Below are 20578 nucleotides of genomic sequence, written 5' to 3' on the forward strand. Positions count from 1 at the left end.
AGGCCTTCTTCAACCAAACCATGGTTCCAGGACAAAACCATGGTTCCAGGACAAAACCATGGTTCCAGGACAAAACCATGGTTCCAGGACAAAACCATGGTTCCAGGACAACTCAGCTCCAGTGACACAAGGAAGTACAGACAGAAGCAACACTACCCTCCAAGCAGCAGTGCTGAGGAGCTGTGTGTAGTGTTTCACCTGCTGACATGTAAATATTTGACAGATGGAGATTTAATAATCACAGTCTAAGAGATGCCGTTTGGTTGGGGTTTTTTTCTCCTATCAGACTCTCATTTTACTGTGGTTTTATGTTTCAACAAAGTCATTTGACAAGTGAATAAGAGATAATTTACACCATTGTCTTCTGCAGTACAAAGCTTTCTATGTTCAGGTTATAAATTTAAAGTAACACAGCACTAACACTAAATTTAGGCATTTTCCAGTTGAGAAAAACCCTAGGAACAATTACAGATTGTTTTCAAGGCTTCCATTAACACCTCAATCTGCACTGCTTCATTTTCAGTGCATTCTTTGTGAGCATTGCTATGTATTTTTCCGCCCTTCTCCTTCTAACAACGGAATTTCTTAGCATTCAAATCTTATCCAGATAGTATTGATCAGTCTCCAGAAGTGGTAACAATGCCACTTTAAGCACACACAGATGCACACACACAACACATTGAAAAAAAAAAAAAAATCAAGGCTGAATGTCCTTTGTATCTTGCAAGAAATATAGCAACCAATATTCCATGCAGAGCTGCAGCAAATGAAATCCTGTCAAGCAAATGGCAGGAATGACAGCAGATGTCTGGATTCCTTCATAGCTGGTTGCATAAAGGTAGCACCCATATTTCACAGGAGAAGAAAAAAACCCCTCTGACAAGACAGTCTTCCAGTGCTTTTCATTCAGAGTTGGCATTTTTGACCCAGGGTGGCACATCAGTAGGTACTCAGGTGATGACCCAGATTAACCTTGGTAAAGCCTCATTTGCACAACGAAAGCAAAGTCTGCAGCACTCAGTCACAGCTACATGAGGCTACCACCATCTAGTCCCAAGTACAACGTCTGAATCAAATTCATCCAATCCAGTCATGAACCAGCCTCTGCTTTGGACACTGACCCAAATCCCACTTATTTTCATGTCAAGCTAAGCAGTTATTTTGTTTGATTGTTGCCAGCAGAAATGGGTATAACCCAGCTCTGCTTTTTAGCTATTTAAACCACAGACTCCTTTTTGCATCTGAATAAAGTATTAGATCTCTCAGCCTCCATTCTTTCACAGCTTCTACCTATTTCATAAAAACTGTCATAGGGAGCTGATCTTTGTGAAGTAACTTGACAATTTAAAGGTTGATCTAACAATTAATTCATGCAATGATAGAATTGTCAGGGTTGGAAGGGATATCAAGGATCATCTAGTTCCAACCCCCCTGCCATGGGCAGGGACACCCTCCACTAGATCAAGTTGCTCAGAGCCACATCCAGACTGGCTTTAAAAACCTCCAGGGATGAGGCTTCTATCACCTCCCTGGGCAACCTGTTCCACTGTCTCACCACCCTCATGGTGAAGAACTTCTTTCTAATATCCAATCTGCATCTACCCACTTCTAGTTTTGCTCCACTCCCCCTAGTCCTATCACTATCTGACACCCTAAAAAGTCCCTCCCCAGCTTTCTTGTAGGCCCCCTTAAGGTACTGGAAGGCCACAATAAGGTCTCCTTGGAGCCTTCTCTGCTCCAGACTGAATAGTCCCAACTCTCTCAGTCTGGGAGTCTGTGAATCACCACAGGAGAGGTGATTCTCTTAAGATATCCCCCACCACAGGACACGCTCAGCAGAGAGAGTAAATACTCCTGAATTGTGAGGCACCAGCAGGTTGTAAAAGAATGAGTGACAGTGATTGCTGGGAAATATGCATGACAGAGGCTGAGGCACAACTGTTACGGAAAAACTAAGGGCAAACCCAATCTGCAACTGGTCATTTCTCCATCCTAAACAACAACAGTGCTGCCCAACAACCAGCCCCCTGGCAAACTCCCCAGGGGTTCAGTGCAGCATCCTCAAGGGAAGCCACAATCAGCTGGATTAGTGGTGCACTTGTCAGTCAAACTTCTGCTGAAAAGATTAAGTCTTAAGCTGAAGAGCACTTGCTGTATAACAAGCTAAGCATTACTGATGGTCCTCTCTAGCAACACAGAATTTGAAGAAACTCACCACTTCTCTTCTCTCTTTAAAGGAAATATTCATTTCCTTATATTTCTTCATAGCAGTCTCCAATTTATTCTTGAGATCAATGGCACACCTTAGGCGATCATCATTTATCCCAGCTCTGGTAAATAACTGCAAAGCAAGAAATCAACATCCTGAGTCTTTAGTCTTCCAAACATCTGAAGCAAAAACATTTCTTGTTTTTTCTTCATCCTTAAGGAAATAACACTGCCACAAATCCTTTCATTGTACAAGGAACAATTAGTGAGTGAAGCCCCTTCTTTTCTTATCTAGAATATAAAAGACAATGGAATCACAGAACCATTGAGTGGTTTGGGTTAAAGGGACCTTCAAAGATCATCCAACTCCAAAACCCCTGCTGTGGGCAGGGACACCTCCTACTAGACCAGCTTGCTCAAGGTCCCATCCAACACGGCCTTGAGCACTGCCAGGCCTGAAGCCTCCACAATTTCTCCCAGCAACCTGTTTCAATGCCTCACCACCCTGATGGGGAGGAATTTCTTCTCATGTCTAAACTAAACCTACTCTTTCAATTTAAATATTACCTCTCATTCTGTCACTACATTAAAGTCCTTCCCCACCTTACCTGTAGCCACCTTCAAATACTGGAAGGATGCTCTAAGATCTCCCTGGAGCCTTCTCTTCTCCAGGCTGAACAACCTCAACTCTCTCAGTCTGGCCTCAGAGCAGAGGTTCTCTATCTCTTGGATCATCTTTGTGGCCTCCTCTGGACTGGCCTTAACAGTTTCGTGTCCTTCTTGTGTTGGGTTCACCAGAACTGGCTCCAGCACTGCAGATGGGGTGTCAGCAGAGCAGACCAGAGGGGCAGAATCCCCTCCTTCCACCTGCTGTCCACGCTACTGGGGATCAGACCAGGACAGGCCTGAACTGTGAGCACATTGTTTGCTCAATTCTTCATCCACCAATAGCAACTACTAAATACAAAGAATGAACCTCTCCTCAGTGTCCTCCTACAGGCCAAATTCCATGTCCCCCACCCCTGAATAGCTAATACCGAGAGCCACGAAAAAAATTGTGTTGTGGTCTCTATTTGCCTACCACTACTGAACCAGAATCTTTTCTATTTGCACCAATGTTTCTTCAACTCTCCCTCAAGATCTCCTGTACCCTAGTGCTTGCTTCTCCACCTTTTCATAAGGAAGAAAACAAAGAAAAAAGTTCTCTTTATCCCACCTGAATCCAGGACTGCACAGAAGGCCAGAACTTATTTCTGAGGAGTTTGTGAGCATCCATGACGTTGTTTATTATGGCAGTGTTATCTTCACTCTCATGCACTTTTATATCTGCTCAGAACAGGGGGGAAAAAAGAGTTAGTGCACCATGCTTATAGTATCTTTCACTACAGGAGCTAAAGAAAGTAAGCAGAATCACAGAATGGCTTAGGTTGGAAGGGACCTCAGAGATCATCTACTTCAACCTTCCTGCCATGGGTAGGGGTACTTCTCAACTAGACTTAGCTCTCTAAAAATACTTGATCACATCAGGAACAATTACAAACTTGAGAATGTTTCTCTGTTAAAAAATAGGAAAAGATGAAAAACTTTCAGTCCAGTGGTGGCAGGAAGAGTTGTTATGCCATCACTACTGAGCCCAAACAGACCTCTAGTGTAGTCTTAATATTCACATCTTGTCCTAGGTTAAAATGAACTGGGCTTTATTGTACTGGTTTCTGCATATTCAGTAGAAAATAATCCCTGCCCCAGTGGCAACAGAGACTTGATGGCCAGAGCAGCCAAGAATGCCCCTGTCCAAGTAAAAATGGCACTTTTCATCCCTTGGTCGTCTGTTAAGTCCCAAGGATACATTTCCAGTTCTGCTGCCTGCCTTGCTGGCTGTTGCACATGGAATTCCATTAGGACATTGGCAGAGACTTCATTTAGACCATCAAAACACAACCCTTCCTAGCGTTTCTAGAGGTAACTCACATTAGCAAAGTTCTGTTAAAAAGGTAGAATCATAATCCTTAAGGCTTCCTAGCAAAACCCCTTACTGCTTCTGGCAAGTTGTCAGAAGGAAGGGAAAAAAGAAGTTTAGGAAACACTCAATTGTAAGATTTTGAAACCATCACCTTATACTTCAGCTACAGAGAGAAAGAAGTAAGCAGCGAAGCATATGAGAAAGAAAATTCTGCATGGGAAATAGATTTATTGGTTTTTTCCTTTTTAACACAGGAAACTCAACTCATAGGTACTATAAAGTGCTGTTAAGTGGTTACAATAAATAACACAAAAGTAATTAATCACACACAAGGACACTCTAACCTAAGAATGGTTGCTTGATGAACTGGGAATAGAAAGGAACTAAAATAAATCAAAGTGCTGTCCAAGAATCCCAAATCAAAATGGTATGCAGGAATCCCAGCATTTGAGTCATCAAAGTAGACCCAAACCAAATCACAAAGCACTTCAGACAAAGGCCACCTCCAGCTATAGGTGAAAACACTTGCCAGGTACCTGTGGAGATTTCAAGGTCTAGAGTGTATTTATGTGACACAAGGCCATGGTTCCTGATAAAAGTCTGGTAATCATCATCACTGGGAACAGGAACACCAGACTGAGCTTCAGAGCAGGTGCCTCCATCTAATTCCTTTTGCTCAGACTCCTCATGTTTCTCATCCACCTCTTTGTGTTGATCAGTCCTAACACACTGAGGAACAGCAGGAAGGTCCTTGCTGCAGCATGGCTGCTCATCATCCATGTCTCCAAGAGAGGACTGGTCAGCTTCCACCTGGGAGGACAGGGGAGATGTGGGTTTATCCCCATTAGCAGATGCTGGTTTGCTGGGTTCCAGTGCTGTGTCATACACAGTGAAGTCGAAAGGATCTGGCATCAGAAGCTGGAAACAGTTTTCCATCTCTGTCAGTGTGTTCAGAATCTCTTGGGACATTTCTATCAAGACACAATTGGTGTAGAACATTGTTAAGTACTGTAGAGAGCAGGCACAGGCTTACAAAAACAGGACTGCCAACAGGGTGATCCATTTACCCAGGAATCGGTGATCACTTGGCCACAGATCCCTGCTGCAAGCACTGTCCTTAATCAAGTGACAACACTTCTTAAGCAGGAAAGCCAGATTTTCCTGAGTAAGACACTTAGAGTCAGCACTCCTCCCTTCCCTATCCTGTCTAAAATCTCATTCAGCAAAGAGGACACCAGTGCCTCAGAATTTGGAGAACCAGGCTGAGTGAGGATATTGTCTGTGATGTTCCAGGTATTCATTCTACAGCCACCAGTGTTGCAGTTGGTGTAGGGGTAGCTATGAACACCTGGTACTCTTAACAGGGACTTTAAGGTTGAATTCCTTTACACTGCCACCCTCTTGCATAGAAATTTTTCCAGCATGCACAATGCTGGCTGATCAAGGCCCCATGCAACCGGGCGATGAACACTGACAGGCTTGAAGCCTCCACAGCTTCTCCAGGCAACCTGTTCCAGTGCTTCACCACCCTCATGGGGAAGAATTTCTTCTTGATGTCTCACCTCAATGCAGCTTCTTCCAGCTTGAAGCCATCACCCTTCCTCCTGTCCCTATGTATATATATATGTATATATATGTAGTCTATATGACAGAATGAAGGCCATCAGCACTGAGAAGTTTGTGCTTAGTCAATGGCACTGACATTAAGCCACCAGCTCTGAAAAGTCTCACAATGGGCTTGCCTGAGGATATGCATTCATATTTCACTGAATTATAGACCAAAACTTTGCTTTCTAACTTCTAATTTTCTTTTTTTAAATCTCTCCATACAACCCAAGTTCACAAGACTATCACTTGTTTCCCCTGTTATTCTTCAGGTGACAGAGGAACAAGCTCCAATAAATGGAGCATTTCTGCCACCTGTGGTCAGCTGTTATTTGGATAGCTGTTCTCTTAGCATTTGTTTTACCTAGCCTTAGAAATGGTTGCTTTAACAAAACAAACCAACCAACCAACCAACACACACACAAATAAACAAAGCAACTCACCTTCCATTTCTTTTTCAGCTCTTTTGGCCTTTTCTTTGTAGATGTTATCCAGTCGTTTCTGCTTTTCCTCTTCCCTCCTCCTTTCAGCCACAGTCCTGGCATGCACATCTTGAAAATCCACCTGAGGAGGGGAAGAAAAAAAAGTGCACCATTCCTCCTAAGAAATACATAGAAAATCCATTTCCTAAGATCCTTATCCATGGTGAAAAATGTCTGAACAGCAGCAATCAGCCAGAAGCTCAGCAGCCTTTCCTTTTATCTCCTCTCCTCCTGGAATCAATAACTACAGCAATTCTGAGCGGAGTTTTCACTTCTGCTAATAAGGGACTGCTGAGAATCAATGGCTTTCAGAAAGGAATCACAAGGTAGGAAAACAAAATACTTGGCTTTCCCCATCTAAACTGCACGAATCAGCTAGGCTTTGGGAGACTTCTGTCACAGAACTAGGCACACAGAGTTAGAGGAATGGGCGGGAAGAAACTACACAGGACAAGGGTCCAAGTTCCATGAAAACACCACGTTAGGTCCACTGTTACTAAAGGAGTTTAGGAAAATTTCTAAGGAAGAAACCTTTAAGGTCACCTAAGTTCCAACCCCCTGCCATGGGCAGAGATACTTCCTGCTAGGTTACTAAAGGCCCCATCCAACCTGCACTTGAACACTGCCAGGCTTGGAGCCTCCACAGCTTCTCTGGACAAGAAGTGATCACCCAGTTGTAGCTGGGGAGCAGCAACTGACCACTGCCTGGCCAAGCTTCAGTAGCCTTGTTCCACACTCCCTGCTCACTGGCAGAACTGCATTACGCCTCCCAGTCTTGCAGGTCTCCTTGTCACTTTCTGTAGCTTTCTTTATTACACATGACAAAGGAGAATCCAAAGACAATTTCCCTTTGTGAACATTTAAATGTAAGATCTGCACAGAAGCAGCACAATAAATAACACAAGTGGGGTACACTGTTAGCTTAACATGGAACCAGGTGGGAATAAAGAGATGAAAGCATATTGGGGAGCAACAGTTTTTGTACCCTAAGAAGCAGCTAATTGAGCCCAGCTCAGACTTTACAGTTCTGCAAGATGAATAAAAAATGTGGGTTGGTTTGTTGTATTTTTTTCAAAAGACTATGTTCAACAGATCTCCTAAAGATGCTTTCTTGAACAGCTTTTCTTTTGTATGTACTGGTTTCTTTGCTTTAACATCTCCCAGAGACCCTCAACCTAAAGACACCCAGAAGTCAAAACACAGAATACCTTCTTATTCTGCTTGAGAAAGTGGTATCCCAGAGAAAGCTTCTTGTAGGCCTCTCCATATTTCTCATGCCAGTCTTGCACCGACTTAATGGCTGCTTGCCTCAGTTTTTGTGCCACCTCCTTGGGTGGGGGAAGAGGCTGCTCATGGTCTATCCCCACTGTAAGCTCCAAGAACTGTTGGAAGTTGGAAATAAGGAGTGTCCTGAACTGGTGGGAGCGGGTGAACAACTCTTGCACTATCTGGAAAGCCGAGAAGCGCATCTCAGCGTGCTCCTCGTTGAGCCGAGTCATCAGCAGGTGATAGGCATGGTTGAGGTGTTCTTCTGAAGACCTGAGAAAGGAGAAAACAGAAATAAATTAAAAAAAAAAAAAACCACAGAACATCTCAAAACGTGGGAAATTACTTAAAAAAGTATAGCACATAAAAGTACAACTTAAAAAAACATATTCGTTTTAGACATTAATAAGTTCTGCCCTGTGAGGGTGGTGAGGCACTGTTACAGGTTGCCCAAAGAAGTTGTGGGGGCTCCAAGTCTGGCAGTGTTCAAAAGCAGCTTGGGTGGGGCCTTGAGCAAGCTGGCCTAGAAGGAAGTGCCCCTGCCCATGACACGGGGTTGGAACTAGATGATCTTCAGGGTCCTTGCCAACCCAACCTTTTCCATGACTCCATAGTCTGTGAAACCAACAGCTCTGCTGCCAGCGGCAAGCCGGACCCAGCTCCAACAGCAGCCTCGGGACGGCCCCTCGAAGGCAGTCCCCGCAGATGCCCGGCCCGGGAGAAGCGTCGCTTTGCGGGGAGACAAGCGAGGCCTGACTCCCACAGCTGGTCTGGCGGGACGGCGCTGCCGTACCTGCAGATTTTCTTCAGCTCCTTCATCCTGCCCGGTTCCAGCCGCGACTGCCCGGAGGTGGTGAGCTCCTCCACCAGCTCGCCGAGCCGCTGGTCCATCCCTGCTGGGACATCAAGACAACCGCCGCCGGGCTCCGCTCCGGCGCGGGCAACTCTCCCGACAGTCAGCATCAGGCCGGGAGTGGCTTCCGCGGCGCCGCCGTCACCCCCGTGCGCATCACGTGACGCACGACGCATACTTACGTATGGCTGACATCAGCGCGGCTGGGGGAAGGCGGGAAAGACCTTAAAGGGGCCGCGTCCGGCGGGGGAGGTGAGCCTGAGGGGGGGGGGGTGACGCCAGCCTGGGGAGGTGACAGCCTCTACGGCTTAGAGGGGACACCGACAACCTACCATGTGTTGCCTCTGCATAAAACGAGGAACCGTTTGGGTTGGAGTTCAGTATTCAACACTGCCAGGTCACCACGAAACCATCTCCCTCCGCACCACATCTGCGCGGCTTTGAAACCCATCCAGGGGTGGGGACCCCACCACCGCCCTTAAAGCATACGTTTACTTTTCCCTTCATCAGCAAGAAACTGAATGAGGATGACAGAAGTGAGAGAAATACGAGGTACTGAGCAGGACACACCTCTGCCTCACTCAGATGATGTGGTTAACCAAATGCCCAGGTGAATCCAGCGTCCAGCACTTTGCTTCTGGCTGTGTTCTAAGGGCACATCCCTGCCATATTGTTACCTGCTGTCCTTGGTTGCCTTTGCTGACAAACAGATGGAAAGGTTTGTCCTGGTCTGGTCTCCCCTTGCACCAGAGCTGCCGGAGCTGCCTTGGACTCACTTTTGGCAGCGCCCGCCCTGCTTTTGGGATGGATGTTCAGGAAAGTGTGCAGCCTCCATTCCTGAAAGGGCAGATTAACCACTGGACAGATTCAGCCCTCGCAGGTGCCTGGTTTGAACATCCTAAAGAAAGATGACATTTAAAACGTCTATCTGCATCTCTGTGTCAGTGTGAGCTGAAATTCCCCCCCCCCCCCCCCCAACAAGTAACCAGGCTAGCCCAGTCTGGAAGCACATGAAAGCTGTATTTACAAAGCAGAACCTACAATCTACAATGAAATGCAATGAATATGTACAAATATACAAAATTCACAACATTCACAAATATATACAATCAACAGAAAAGCACAACCAATCTCCCCTTGCTTCCCCCCAAAGGGGACCCTTCCCAAAGGGGCCTCCCTCTCCCAGGAGCTTCCCCCCCAGACCCCCCTTGGACAGAAAGCAGAGTTAGAGCAGAAAGTTTTTAACTTAGCTACCAAGGTCAGTGTGTTATCTTCAGCCAGAAGAAGAAGAAAACAGCAGCCAGACAGCCCAGGAACTGCCCCGACTGCAGAACGCAGAATGTGCAGAGTGCCCCACTTTGTTCTGGGTAATAGTTCTTAAACATTTCTCTCTATCCAATGGAAGTGTTTAGAACAATCGTTATTTTGCTTTCTTACACCCAATAGCGAGTTATTTACACTCTTTCACTTTCTCTGTTCTGAACTTTGCAAGGAAAAATTAAAAAGACAGTTTCAAACCATCACAATCTCAAAATGTTGTTGGGTACTCAGATTGTATTTCCAGTAATCCCTAGTCAGGGCAGGTGTTGGAAAGAAGGTGTGTGGGTTGGTGTCATAGCTGTCTGTGCTGGCTCCTGCAATGAGGGAAGACATCACTGAACACTTTCTACAAGCCACGAACTCGTCCTTTCAAACGTGGTTACTGCAGTAAATGAATAAATACATTTTGCAGTGGTTCTGCTGTTTATGATTTGATGTGTAAAAATATCTTACTTTGTAAGGATGTTTCTCCTTCCCTCATTGCCTTCCTTCCAGTGAATCGGATTTCCCTGTGAAAGCCACACACAATGGCACAGCTCATCTTTAGAGTTCAGATCAGTTTAGTCTTTCAATATTTCCTGCGGTTCTATTTATCTTCTTAATTGGATTGAAAGTGCCTGAACAAGTGCTTTGTATTAGGTTAGTGCTGGCAAAATTAGCACTGCTGTACTATCTAGAATTAGCATTTCAAAATGAGCCTCAAGCAACATTCCTAACATCTACAAAGGCACCAGTTTCATCTGCATGCATAATGCTGAAAGAAATCCCTGCAAGGAGCCATATGGCTTTGCAAAGAATCAGCTGATGAGTGGATGCTGAGCTGTGTAACTCATTCGTGGCAGTCCCTGAGGCAAATCCCAGCAAGCGCTAAGCCATTTCATTTTTATTTTTCTTAAAATCAGAGACAATTACATAAAATTGTGTTCACTCAAGTTGCTGAGTTTCTTTTCCCTCCTCGTTTTTAATGAACCTGGTAAATATCCACCATGCAAACATTTCCTGCTCCCTCCATTAGGACCCAGCCAGTAAAGGCTGAAGAGGCCAGAGCACCAATGCATGAGTTTGGCTGCAGAAGCAACAGCCACTTCTCCTTCCTTGGCTTTGCTTTGGCACATCTGGGGAGAGCTGAGGCAGGACTGGACATCATCTGACATCCTCCAGGCTTACACTTGATTCCAGCAAGGCCTGAGTCTACTGGATTGTGACAGGTTGTTGATTCAAGAAGCTGCATTTCTTACCTCTGTGCTGAGAGGGCAGCAAGAGCAATGCAGTTACACCCTCTGCTGTGAAATCAGACAGCAATAGAAATGCCATTTTCACAAACAGGACTCCTTCCTCATGCCTTTGTCACCACGTTCCAGAGAAAGCCAACCAGCCAGAGCTTCCTGATGCTGCAGGAGAGGGGATGTTCTGAAGTTGTTTACAATTTATTTTATTTCTTTAATCTCAACTTTTTCTCTAAAGAAATATAACCCGATGGTTCTGGAACTGTAAATTTGTATCTTATTTAGGAAGAAAAAAAATTAAACCTCCTAGCTGGTTATTGAAGGGGGCAGAGGATGGGAAGGGCAAAGTGCTGACAGGTGCAGAGGGAAGGAAGGGTGAACTTCACAGAGCTGTGAGCCCCTTGCCCCTCAGCGGGGTGTGCAGTGCTGGTTATATGCAGTGGGGCTGCCTTTGGGGGCAGTGAGGTTGCCTTTGGGGGCAGCCCCCAGCAGAGGGCAATGCAGGAGAAGCGCTGGCCCGGCGGCAGGGCAGGAGCTGCGGCAAAGCACAACCCACGGCGGGCTGGCAGCATCGCCCTGTGCCCACCTGTTTGACACCCCAAACCCTAGCGGTGACGATGAAGATCATGGCATCTCTGAGGCTAGAAAAGGCCTTTAAAGATCATCACACCCCACCGTTACCCCAGCATTTCCAGGATACCGCTAAACCATGTCCTTCAGCACCACATCCTCACAGCTTTGAAACCCCTCCAGGGATGGGGAATCCACCCCTGCCCTGGGCAGCCTGGGCCAGGCCTTGACAATCCTTTTGGGGAAAAAAAATTGTTCCTCATGTCCAATCTAAACCTCCCCTGGAGCAACTTGAGGCCATTTCCTCTCATCCTATCACTTGTTCCTAGGGAGAAGAGACCAACCCCCACCTCACCCCCAACCTCCTTTCAGGCGCCTGAACATGAGCCAGCAGTGTGCCCAGGTGGCCAAGAGAGCCAATGGCATCCTGGCCTGCATCAGGCATAGTGTGGCCAGCAGGAGCAGGGAGGTCATTGTACCCCTGTACACAGCACTGGTTAGGCCACACCTCGAGTACTGTGTCCAGTTCTGGGCCCCTCAGTTTAGGAAAGATGTTGAATTGCTGGAGCATGTCCAGAGAAGGGCAACGAGGCTGGGGAGAGGCCTTGAGCACAAGCCCTATGAGGAGAGGCTGAGGGAGCTGGGACTGTTTAGCCTGGAGAAGAGAAGGCTCAGGGGAGACCTCATTGCTGTCTACAACTACCTGAAGGGAGGTTGTAGCCAGCAGGGGTTTGGTCTCTTCTCCCAGGCAACCAGCACCAGAACAAGAGGACACAGTCTCAAGCTGCGCCAGGGGAGGTTTAGGCTGGAGGTGAGGAGAAAGTTCTTCACAGAGAGAGTGGTTGGCCATTGGAATGGGCTGCCCAGGGAGGTGGTGGAGTCACCATCCCTGGAGGTGTTCAAGAGGGGATTGGACGTGGCACTTGGTGCCATGGTTTAGATAGGCATGAGGTGCAGGGTGACAGGTTGGACTCGATGATCCTTGAGGTCTCTTCCAACCTTCTTGATTCTTGATTCTTGATTCTAGAGAGCAATGAGGTCCCTCACAGCGTCAGGCTCTGTAGGATTTTCCCTTACAATTACATCCAAGGCAGCTCCAGCTTTCCTAAAGCAAATTCCCCCTGGACCTCTTCAGCACTTAATATTTCTGTGGTCTGAGTCCCCAAAGTTGCTGCTTTATTAAACAGAAATCTTCACGTGGGGTGTGCAATATGTACCCTGAGGGACTTCCCATACCTCTACTCCTGCCTCTTCTGAGTGATTTTTCTCGCTGTGGCTCACAAAGAAGGAAAAGGAAATTGCCCCATGATTTGATTATCTGTTTATTTCCTTTAGGGAATATGTCTGCATGATCCTACTGAACCTCCATGGGTGAGGAAAATAATATTTAAGTTAGTTAACGATCTTTTTGTCCTGAAGTGAATAGGCTTTGTCAGCTTTCTCTCCTCAGTCTTCCTTCTGGCTCTGTCAGAAAAAGTCCAGGAAAATATCCTGGCGGGGAACTCAGATGAGCTCCCTGGGAAAATCTGCTCCCCTGCTGTCTGGAGTAGACAAAACCATTTCCTTGAGAAATACACAGCATTATGGGACAGGAAACAGGGCCAAAGGAGGAGGGACAGATGTAGGTTCCAACCTCTCAGAGGTCATCCCCCACTTGACCAGCTTTGGTTTCTCACATTAGTTTGGGAATGAAGGAAGGGATTTCTGGTCCTCTTGCCTGACCATCTCCAGCGTGAGAGGAAGGGACAGGAGTCAGCAGAGCAGCACCAGACTTCTTTGCAGTTCCAGCACTCAATGACTTGCACATCTTTGCTGCAAAGACGCAGCATGGTGGAGACTTAGATCGGTAGGGGCCTAGTGCTAATGCTCAGATAAACAGCTACACTGCTCTGGAGAGGGCTTTCAAGGAGTTGTGAATGCTTAGGGGGGGTGACATGTAGTTACAGGAAGACTCAGGAGGGCATGTCCTACTCAGTCATGGGGCAGCAGCCGCCTTTCAGTACCTGAAGGGGGCTGCAGGAGAGCTGGGGAGAGACTTTTTACAAGGGCCTAGTGAGAGTATGAGGGGGAATGGTTTTGAGCTGGAAGACGGAAGGTTTAGACTGGAGATGAGAAAGGAATTCTTTCCAGTGAGGGTGATGAGACACTGGGTCAGGTTTCCCAGGCAGGTTGTGGATGCCCCCTCCCTGGAGGTGTTCAAGCCCAGGTCGGATGAGGCCTTGAGCAAGCTGGGCTAGTGGAAGGTGTCCCTGCCCAGGGCAGGGGGGTTGGAACTAGGTATCTCCAAAGTGCCTTCCAATCCAAACCACTCTACACTTCTATGAATCTATGAACACATCCTCATGGTGGGGCCTGGCCCTCCCCCAGAGGCACCGCTGTGTCAGCACAGCTGCTCTCCTCCCTCCCATCCCAAACCAGTGTTTGTGTTTCAAATCTTGCAGAACACTCGAGCCCAGCCCCAGGAAGTTACACTCCTTTAAAAACAGACCCTTGTGAGAATCATTTTCCAGATGTGAAGAGAAAGCAGCTTTCTGATTTTATATAATCAAGAAATGGAAAACAATCTTTATTAACATGTTTTACATTTACAATCTTTTATTAGCTAATCAACATCAACATGCAAAAATAAGCGCTAGATACAAACCTCTACAATATGGTTCTGTTTAAACTACAATGGTTTAATTCCTTTTGAAAAGTCAGAAGGATGAGTTCTGCAGTTGTTAAAACTGAACTATTGGTTTCAGTAATGAATGCTATTGAGACCCTAAAATTATGTAATCATCCTGCAAGGCATCTTCAGAAACTTGGCCCAACACGTACGAATACCAGCTCATTTTCATGTGAGTACATTCTCAAAGCAAGAAATAAGGCAGTAGCACTAATGATTTCATATTGAACCCTATGCACATAACTAAGAACTTCAGAAGGACTTTAACACTATGGTAGACTGGAAGAAGAACATTTAAACAAGCATTGAGTGCTGCCTGAAATGTTCTCAGTTCCTCTCGATACTTAACCTCCTTAAGATATTTGGGTTTGGAAAAAAGATCTCCCACTCCTTCAAACCAGTCCCCAGCTGATCCTCCAGAGAAGCCAGACCTGTGTCAGACATCAATGTCCTCCCATGGAGATAAGTTATATAACTCAGGAGAACTTCACCAGAGGATCAGAAAGAAGGCAAAGAGGAGCTCAAAGGAGAACACAGTGGTGGTACTGAAATCTCTGATAACAAAAGGGTCTTGGACACTTGTGGAAAAAGAGGGAAGAAAAAGGGATTTCCAATCTGTTGTAACTTTCCCCCAGTGCAAATGTCCATCTTTAAAGAAAGTCATCCTCGAGAAGATGAGAGTACTTTTGAGGAGAGTCCAATTTTTGACCTCATGTTACAAAACCTTAACAATCAAAACTGGTTTTTGTTTTTATTCAAGTACAAACTTAAGTCATAATTCCTCTCTTTTAAATTTTGTTTTGTTTTGTTTTTCAGAGTGTTTATTGTTGCTCATTGATCTTTGGTCGCAAGAAACAAGAATGCCACGGACAGGTCTGATCCAAGGTGGCAGGTTTTGCTTCTTTGCCACACATGAAGGCCCCCCCCATGCCAGGGGATGCCCAACACACACTGACTGTGTCAGCTCAGCAGCAACTCAGCCTCTGCTCCACCAACCTACATGATGTAGACTTTCTCAGCTTGTGAGAAGTTGAAGACTTCTTTGGTTCTTGGGCAAATTACTTTGTCATCTTGGCGAATAGAAAGCAGAGACTGAAAGAGAGTGAAAGAAGGGAAGTCACAACAGTCACTCAAGGCATCATTGAGCTGTTCAATGAATAAATCTAATTTAAGCAAATGTTGTAGTCTGAGGTCAAAGTATCTTTGCCCACAAGTTAGTTACTCCACATGATTGCCCTCCAGTGGCAGAGATTTCCAATGTCACCTGATCTCAAGTTATAAAATAGATATATTCAGAGTTCAGCTTCTTGAAAGATCAATTTGATCACATAGACAAAGTCCTCTAAACTGCCTGCAGCAGACCTTAGAGCAGCCTTCCAATACCTGAAAGGGGCTACAGGAAAGCTAGGCAGGAACTTTTTTACAAGGGCTTGTAAGGACAGGACAAGGGGCAATGGACTGAAGCTGGATGGAGTGAGATTTGGACTGGACATTAGGGAGAAATTCTTGACCGTGAGGGTGGTGAGACACTGGAACAGGATGCTCCCTCCCTGGAGATGTTCAAGGCCAGGTTCAACAAGGCCTTGAGCAACCTGGTCTAGTGGGAGGTGTCCCTGCCCATGGCAAAGGAGTTGGAACTGGATGACCTTTAAGTTCCCTTTCAACCCAAAACATTCTGTAAATCAGATGGATCACACAGCCATACAGCGCTTGAAAACTGCTCGCAGGAGGCCATTTCTCCTCCATCAGCAGATTATGGAATCTACAACACTACCTCCTCGTAGCTTTCTGCCAGTGTCTGAGCTCTCCGTGTGCCCCAGAGGGGTGTGCCAGCACAGCCATGGCAGCAGGTCACTTACGTTGTATCCGTAGACATATCCATTTGGTAGCATCATGGGAGGGTTATTTTCATTCATGACATCCCCTGAAATCTTGCAGACTAGTCGGGAGTTGGCACAGTGTGCCATGGGCAGGGGCTGAGCCAGCTTGTTCAGGGATTTGCTACACACAGGGCAGTCTGGGTTCTTGGAGCTCCCATCCTCTTTGTAACACTGCCTGTGGAACACCCAGTTAAGGAACAACCACCACAGCCTGAGAGCAGCTAATGAAAAAACAGAGCAGCCTGTGCAGACCCAGCCTGGGCTGGCGTGTGCAGACTACTGGGTTCAGGCTTCACCTGCAGATGCAAGAATCAAGTGCCTGCGGCATTCCAAAGTGAGCAACAAGCATCTGGCACCCTCTGCAGGTAAAGCTGATGGAGAAGGCTTCAGCAGCACCAGTCCTTCTCCAGCACACCAGTGTGCAGGAAAACCAGCTGAGCTTCAAACAACCACAGGATATATTGGAGTATTCACAGAAAAAGGGTAAATATGTAAAAAAACAGTAATGCCAACACAGCTGATGAATTCAGACAGAGATTTGCTAACTTATAGGACAGCCTAGTCTGCATCCCCAGCAATGGGCAGCAGGTGGAGGGATGGAACCATGCCCCTCTGTTCTGCTGAGACCTCACCTGGAGTCCTGCATTCAGATTTGAGGCATCCAGCACAACAGACATGGAGCTTTCTGAGCAGGTCTAGAGGAGGCCACAAAGATGATCTGAGGGCTGGAGTGCCTCTTTCATGAAGACAGAGCACTGGGGTTGTTCAGCCTGGAGAGGAGAAGGCTCCAGGGAGACCTTACGGCAGCCCTCCAAGTGTTTGAAGTGGGCTACAGGAGAGCTAGAGGGGGACTTTGTGCAAAGGCATAGAGTGACAGGACAAGGGGTGATGGCTTCAAACTGGAAAAAGCTGGATTGACATGAGACTCGAGAAGGAAATTCTTCCCCATGAGGGTGGTGAGGCACTGGAACAGATTGCCTAGAGAAGCCGTGGAGGCTCCAGAAGTCTGTCAGTGTTCAAAGGCAGGTTGAATGGGGCCTTGAGCAAGCTGGTCTTATAGGTGTCCCTGCCCTTGCCAGGGGGTTGGCAGCTGGATGCTCTTTAGAATCTCTTTCAACCCAAACCAGCTGCTAATTCTATGATTCACGTTAAAGTTTTGGTTTATTTTGTTATTTTTATCCATAATGCCATTTATTATAAGCTCTCCTTAGTTTAATAGAGAGACCAATTAATACTCCATTTAAGTAACTTCTCAGCAAGACTACTCCAATGTCCCATTTCCTTTCTGAGCAGCACCCACAGTACTAAGCCCCCAGGATGCTCTCTGGCCCTAGACAATCACATCTGCAGTAAAGGATACGGTGTTTTTATAGCTGAAAGGCCTGCCTGGAGTGTGATAGTGAAAACAGAGTTGTTTCCCAGCTGATGTAGTCTGTAGTTGTCGTATCTAAACTGTTGGATCAGCATTCTCCATCGAGCAGGGTCCAAGAGATCCTGTTAAAAAACAACACAGCTACAAGTTGGTTTCAACCTCCTCGTCCTGGGAGTGGTCAATTGTGCAGAACTCACTGGACTGAGCCCATCACAGGAGCACATATGCTGGTGCACAGGATGGATGGACTGAGAAGCACCTTTTAGCACCACTTCACACGAAACATTTAAGTCACTTCACTTACAGCTGGCATAACAACATCCAGTGTCTGTTTGCTCTATCACCTGCCCCAGCTAAGGCCAGAATGGTCCTGGAGTTGCAGGATGAAGCTTTCTATCTAACCTTAACACAATGCTTGAGAAGCTATAACAGAGCCCCAAACACATCCACAATGAAGAGGTAACTGCTGGTAATACTAAAACAAAAAAGCCTATGACTGAGGGCCAAGGTGATGGGATGCAACAGTAGCACCTTATTACATGTCCAGTTGGAGTAACTCCAGCTTGCTTGGGGTTTTTCCTGTTTTGTTTGGTTTTTTTTTTTGTTGTTGACCCACTGATTTCATCATCAGTTGTTTAAAAGCCACATTTACACTGGCAATGCCACACACTTGCATTTCACAGGATTCTTGCCCTGCCAGCTCAGCTCTTGTCTACTTTCTGCCTCCACAAAGTCAGCAGATGAGTATGGAGCGAACTCATGATCTGCAGAAGCAGTAAACACCTATGAGTTCTGCTTGATTCAAATGTAGATGCAGATATTACCACTAATCAACATTTGTATAATCCACCCAAATGAACACTTTGAAGCATTAACACCCCTGCTTTTGTATCATTCAAATCTTTCCTACCCCAACTATGGCAAGGACAGCAGTTGGACAGTGGAGCCAGTACATGAAGGCCACAGCCCAGTCTGACAACATAACTGCCTCACTTTTCTCTTTGTATTTCCCTGTCTTCTGTCTCTTGCTGTCTATTTCCAGGTCATGTCTCCAGTCTCTGGGGATCCTCAGTGCTGGTTTGTGGTTAGTTTAGCTCAGTGTTAATCTGTAACTACCAGCACCCAACCAAAGCAATGCAAATCCTGCCTGGATTCACCTACAGACAAGGATTGATGTAAAATTAAGGGCTATAAAATGGATTTTAGAAAGCAAACTTAGATCAGCATTTGATCTCCATATCATCAATGCATTCTCCTGGAAAGCAAGACCTGCTTGTGTCTGTTAGTGCTCCAAACATTACCTTGTAGGGGGAGATGTGAGTGTCTGAAGGAAAGGCCAACATTCCCATCACTTGTCGAACCTCATCCAGCTGGCTGCCCTCAGCCTGACTGAAATGCTTCCTTGCATGTCTGAAAGAAAATGGACACCTTGGTTAGCTTGCTTTCTAGAGCAAGGGGATTCACATCACTATGGAAGAGTTCAAGGAAACTCTGGGTTCTGCTCTCCAAACATGAACTCTAGAAGGTGATTCACTTGGGTTGAAAAACCAAACCCTGCAAACAGGAATGCAAGAATGACTTCAGGATTGGCAGTTCTGTACTCTAAATTTCTGAACAAGCCAGAAGTTCTCTGCAGCTTGAAGCCTTCCTCACCTTCATCTGGAATGGCAGATCCATGACTGTTAGAAGGAATACAAGCAAAGTGCCTCACACTCAGGTGAGGTAGATGTGGCTGATAACCAGCTGTTTCAGACCATTACACATCAGGAGGGTTTCAATAGCTGCCTTGTTTACCCTGACACTGGAAAGAAGGTTTACTGTTGAATAACTGGCTTGGCTCTGCTCCAGGCTAGAAGCAATACACCACTTTCTGGGCAGATGACAGGAAACTGCAGGGTAACTTGGTAGAAAATACCTTGTTAAGAGCAATTTTTTTTTTGTTGTTTTTTTTGTTTTTTTGTTTTTGCCAGGGAAATAAAAACCCTAAGTAAACTTCAGCACAAGTGTCTGTACTTCAGTGCATGCTGATTAGAGGCAAAGCTGAAAACCTGGAGATCTGAAAACAGTGACAGAATTAGCAGAGACTTATATAAAGCAAAAATACAACCTTCACTATTTCAGGAAACTAGAAAATTATCAGATTATAAAGGATATTCAGCTACTTCAAATCCTTGTATGAAAGCCTCCCCTATCTAGTCTCCCCAAGATGATCAGCTGAAGTGTGCAGGAACCCCCCCCCTTTTGAGCCTTGACACTGGCTGATCAGCTCAGCATTTCTGCTAAAAGCTCCTCTTTTTTGTGGATAGAGCTGGTGCACAGCAGACAGCAGAACCAGCACCACAATGAATTTCTGGCATTGCCTAAGTGTAGAAGAGTCTTCCCTATTTTCTTCTTGGTTTTTGTTACAGGGAAGGCACCAAAACCATCTCTGAAGTCCTCTGCTAAGTGTTTGCTCTTTTGAATTTTAAGAGGCTTGTTCAAATCTAAGGTCACAAATGACTCTTAGGAATGTACAGTATTTCCCAGTAGCCCATTTCATGAAATTAATTTAAAAAACTATTTCCCCCCTCAATTCTGTGTTCCCCTAACCTAGACTCAGGTCACCACTGCCATGAGATCAGTCTCTAGCAGCGTTTCAGAACTCCTGCTTCCTCTCCCACCCAAAGCAGGAAGCAATGGCAGTTCTGTGGGACAAGCTGTTTCCACTCAGCTTCCTATTTCGGGCCAGCAGCCCAGAAATGTAAATATTGCTCCCCAGATGATGACTGCTATGAGAGCAGAAGCACAGAGCCCATGGCCTGCCAGAAGGCAGTCAGCAGCCTGGGCACACTGGAGGAAGGCTGAAGTCCTGAGCTCTGGTGCAGAGCTGCAGACACAAGGACTGCCAGCTAGAGAAAGCTCAAGCAGAGAAAAACACAGAGCTACCAGTCCAGCTAAATGACTGTGACTGCATGTGGGGGAGAAGAAAAACCTATAATTTTAGAAGAGCTGGTCACTGAGCACTTGTGTTCTGTGACCAGTGGTGGTCCTCAGGGGTCCGTTACTGGGGCCAGTGCTATTAAACATCTGTTGGTGACATGGACAGTGGAACTGAGGCACCTGCAGCAAGTTTGCCAACACCACCAAGGTGATTCAAGGACTGGAGAACCTCTGCTATGAAGACAGGGC

At 46.1% G+C, this 20578-nt stretch overlaps 2 protein-coding genes across 4 annotated transcripts in view; both read right to left on the reverse strand.

The window, feature by feature from the left end:
• Window positions 1–8412, reverse strand: part of UVSSA (UV stimulated scaffold protein A) — a 40600-nt gene extending 32188 nt beyond the window's left edge. Inside the window, exons 1-6 of the mRNA XM_054391542.1 lie at window positions 8315–8412; window positions 7464–7794; window positions 6217–6337; window positions 4705–5139; window positions 3425–3534; window positions 2216–2341 (exon numbers count right to left, since the gene is read on the reverse strand). Of these exons, the coding sequence (XP_054247517.1) occupies window positions 2216–2341; window positions 3425–3534; window positions 4705–5139; window positions 6217–6337; window positions 7464–7794; window positions 8315–8412 (1221 nt within the window). The remainder of the gene's footprint in view (window positions 1–2215; window positions 2342–3424; window positions 3535–4704; window positions 5140–6216; window positions 6338–7463; window positions 7795–8314) is intronic.
• Window positions 8413–14116: 5704 nt separating this feature from the next.
• The window catches only part of MAEA (macrophage erythroblast attacher, E3 ubiquitin ligase), a 40151-nt gene continuing 33689 nt past the window's right edge, over window positions 14117–20578 (reverse strand). For all 3 annotated transcript variants that reach the window (XM_054391463.1, XM_054391462.1, XM_054391461.1), the window contains 4 exons: window positions 18712–18820; window positions 17399–17532; window positions 16018–16213; window positions 14117–15250 (listed from right to left, as the gene is read on the reverse strand). In XM_054391463.1, coding sequence (XP_054247438.1) covers window positions 15155–15250; window positions 16018–16213; window positions 17399–17532; window positions 18712–18820 — 535 coding nt within the window. In that variant the 3' untranslated portion in view covers window positions 14117–15154. The remainder of the gene's footprint in view (window positions 15251–16017; window positions 16214–17398; window positions 17533–18711; window positions 18821–20578) is intronic.

The sequence above is a fragment of the Indicator indicator genome, chromosome 23 (assembly GCF_027791375.1).
Source record: "Indicator indicator isolate 239-I01 chromosome 23, UM_Iind_1.1, whole genome shotgun sequence".
NCBI lineage: Eukaryota > Metazoa > Chordata > Aves > Piciformes > Indicatoridae > Indicator > Indicator indicator.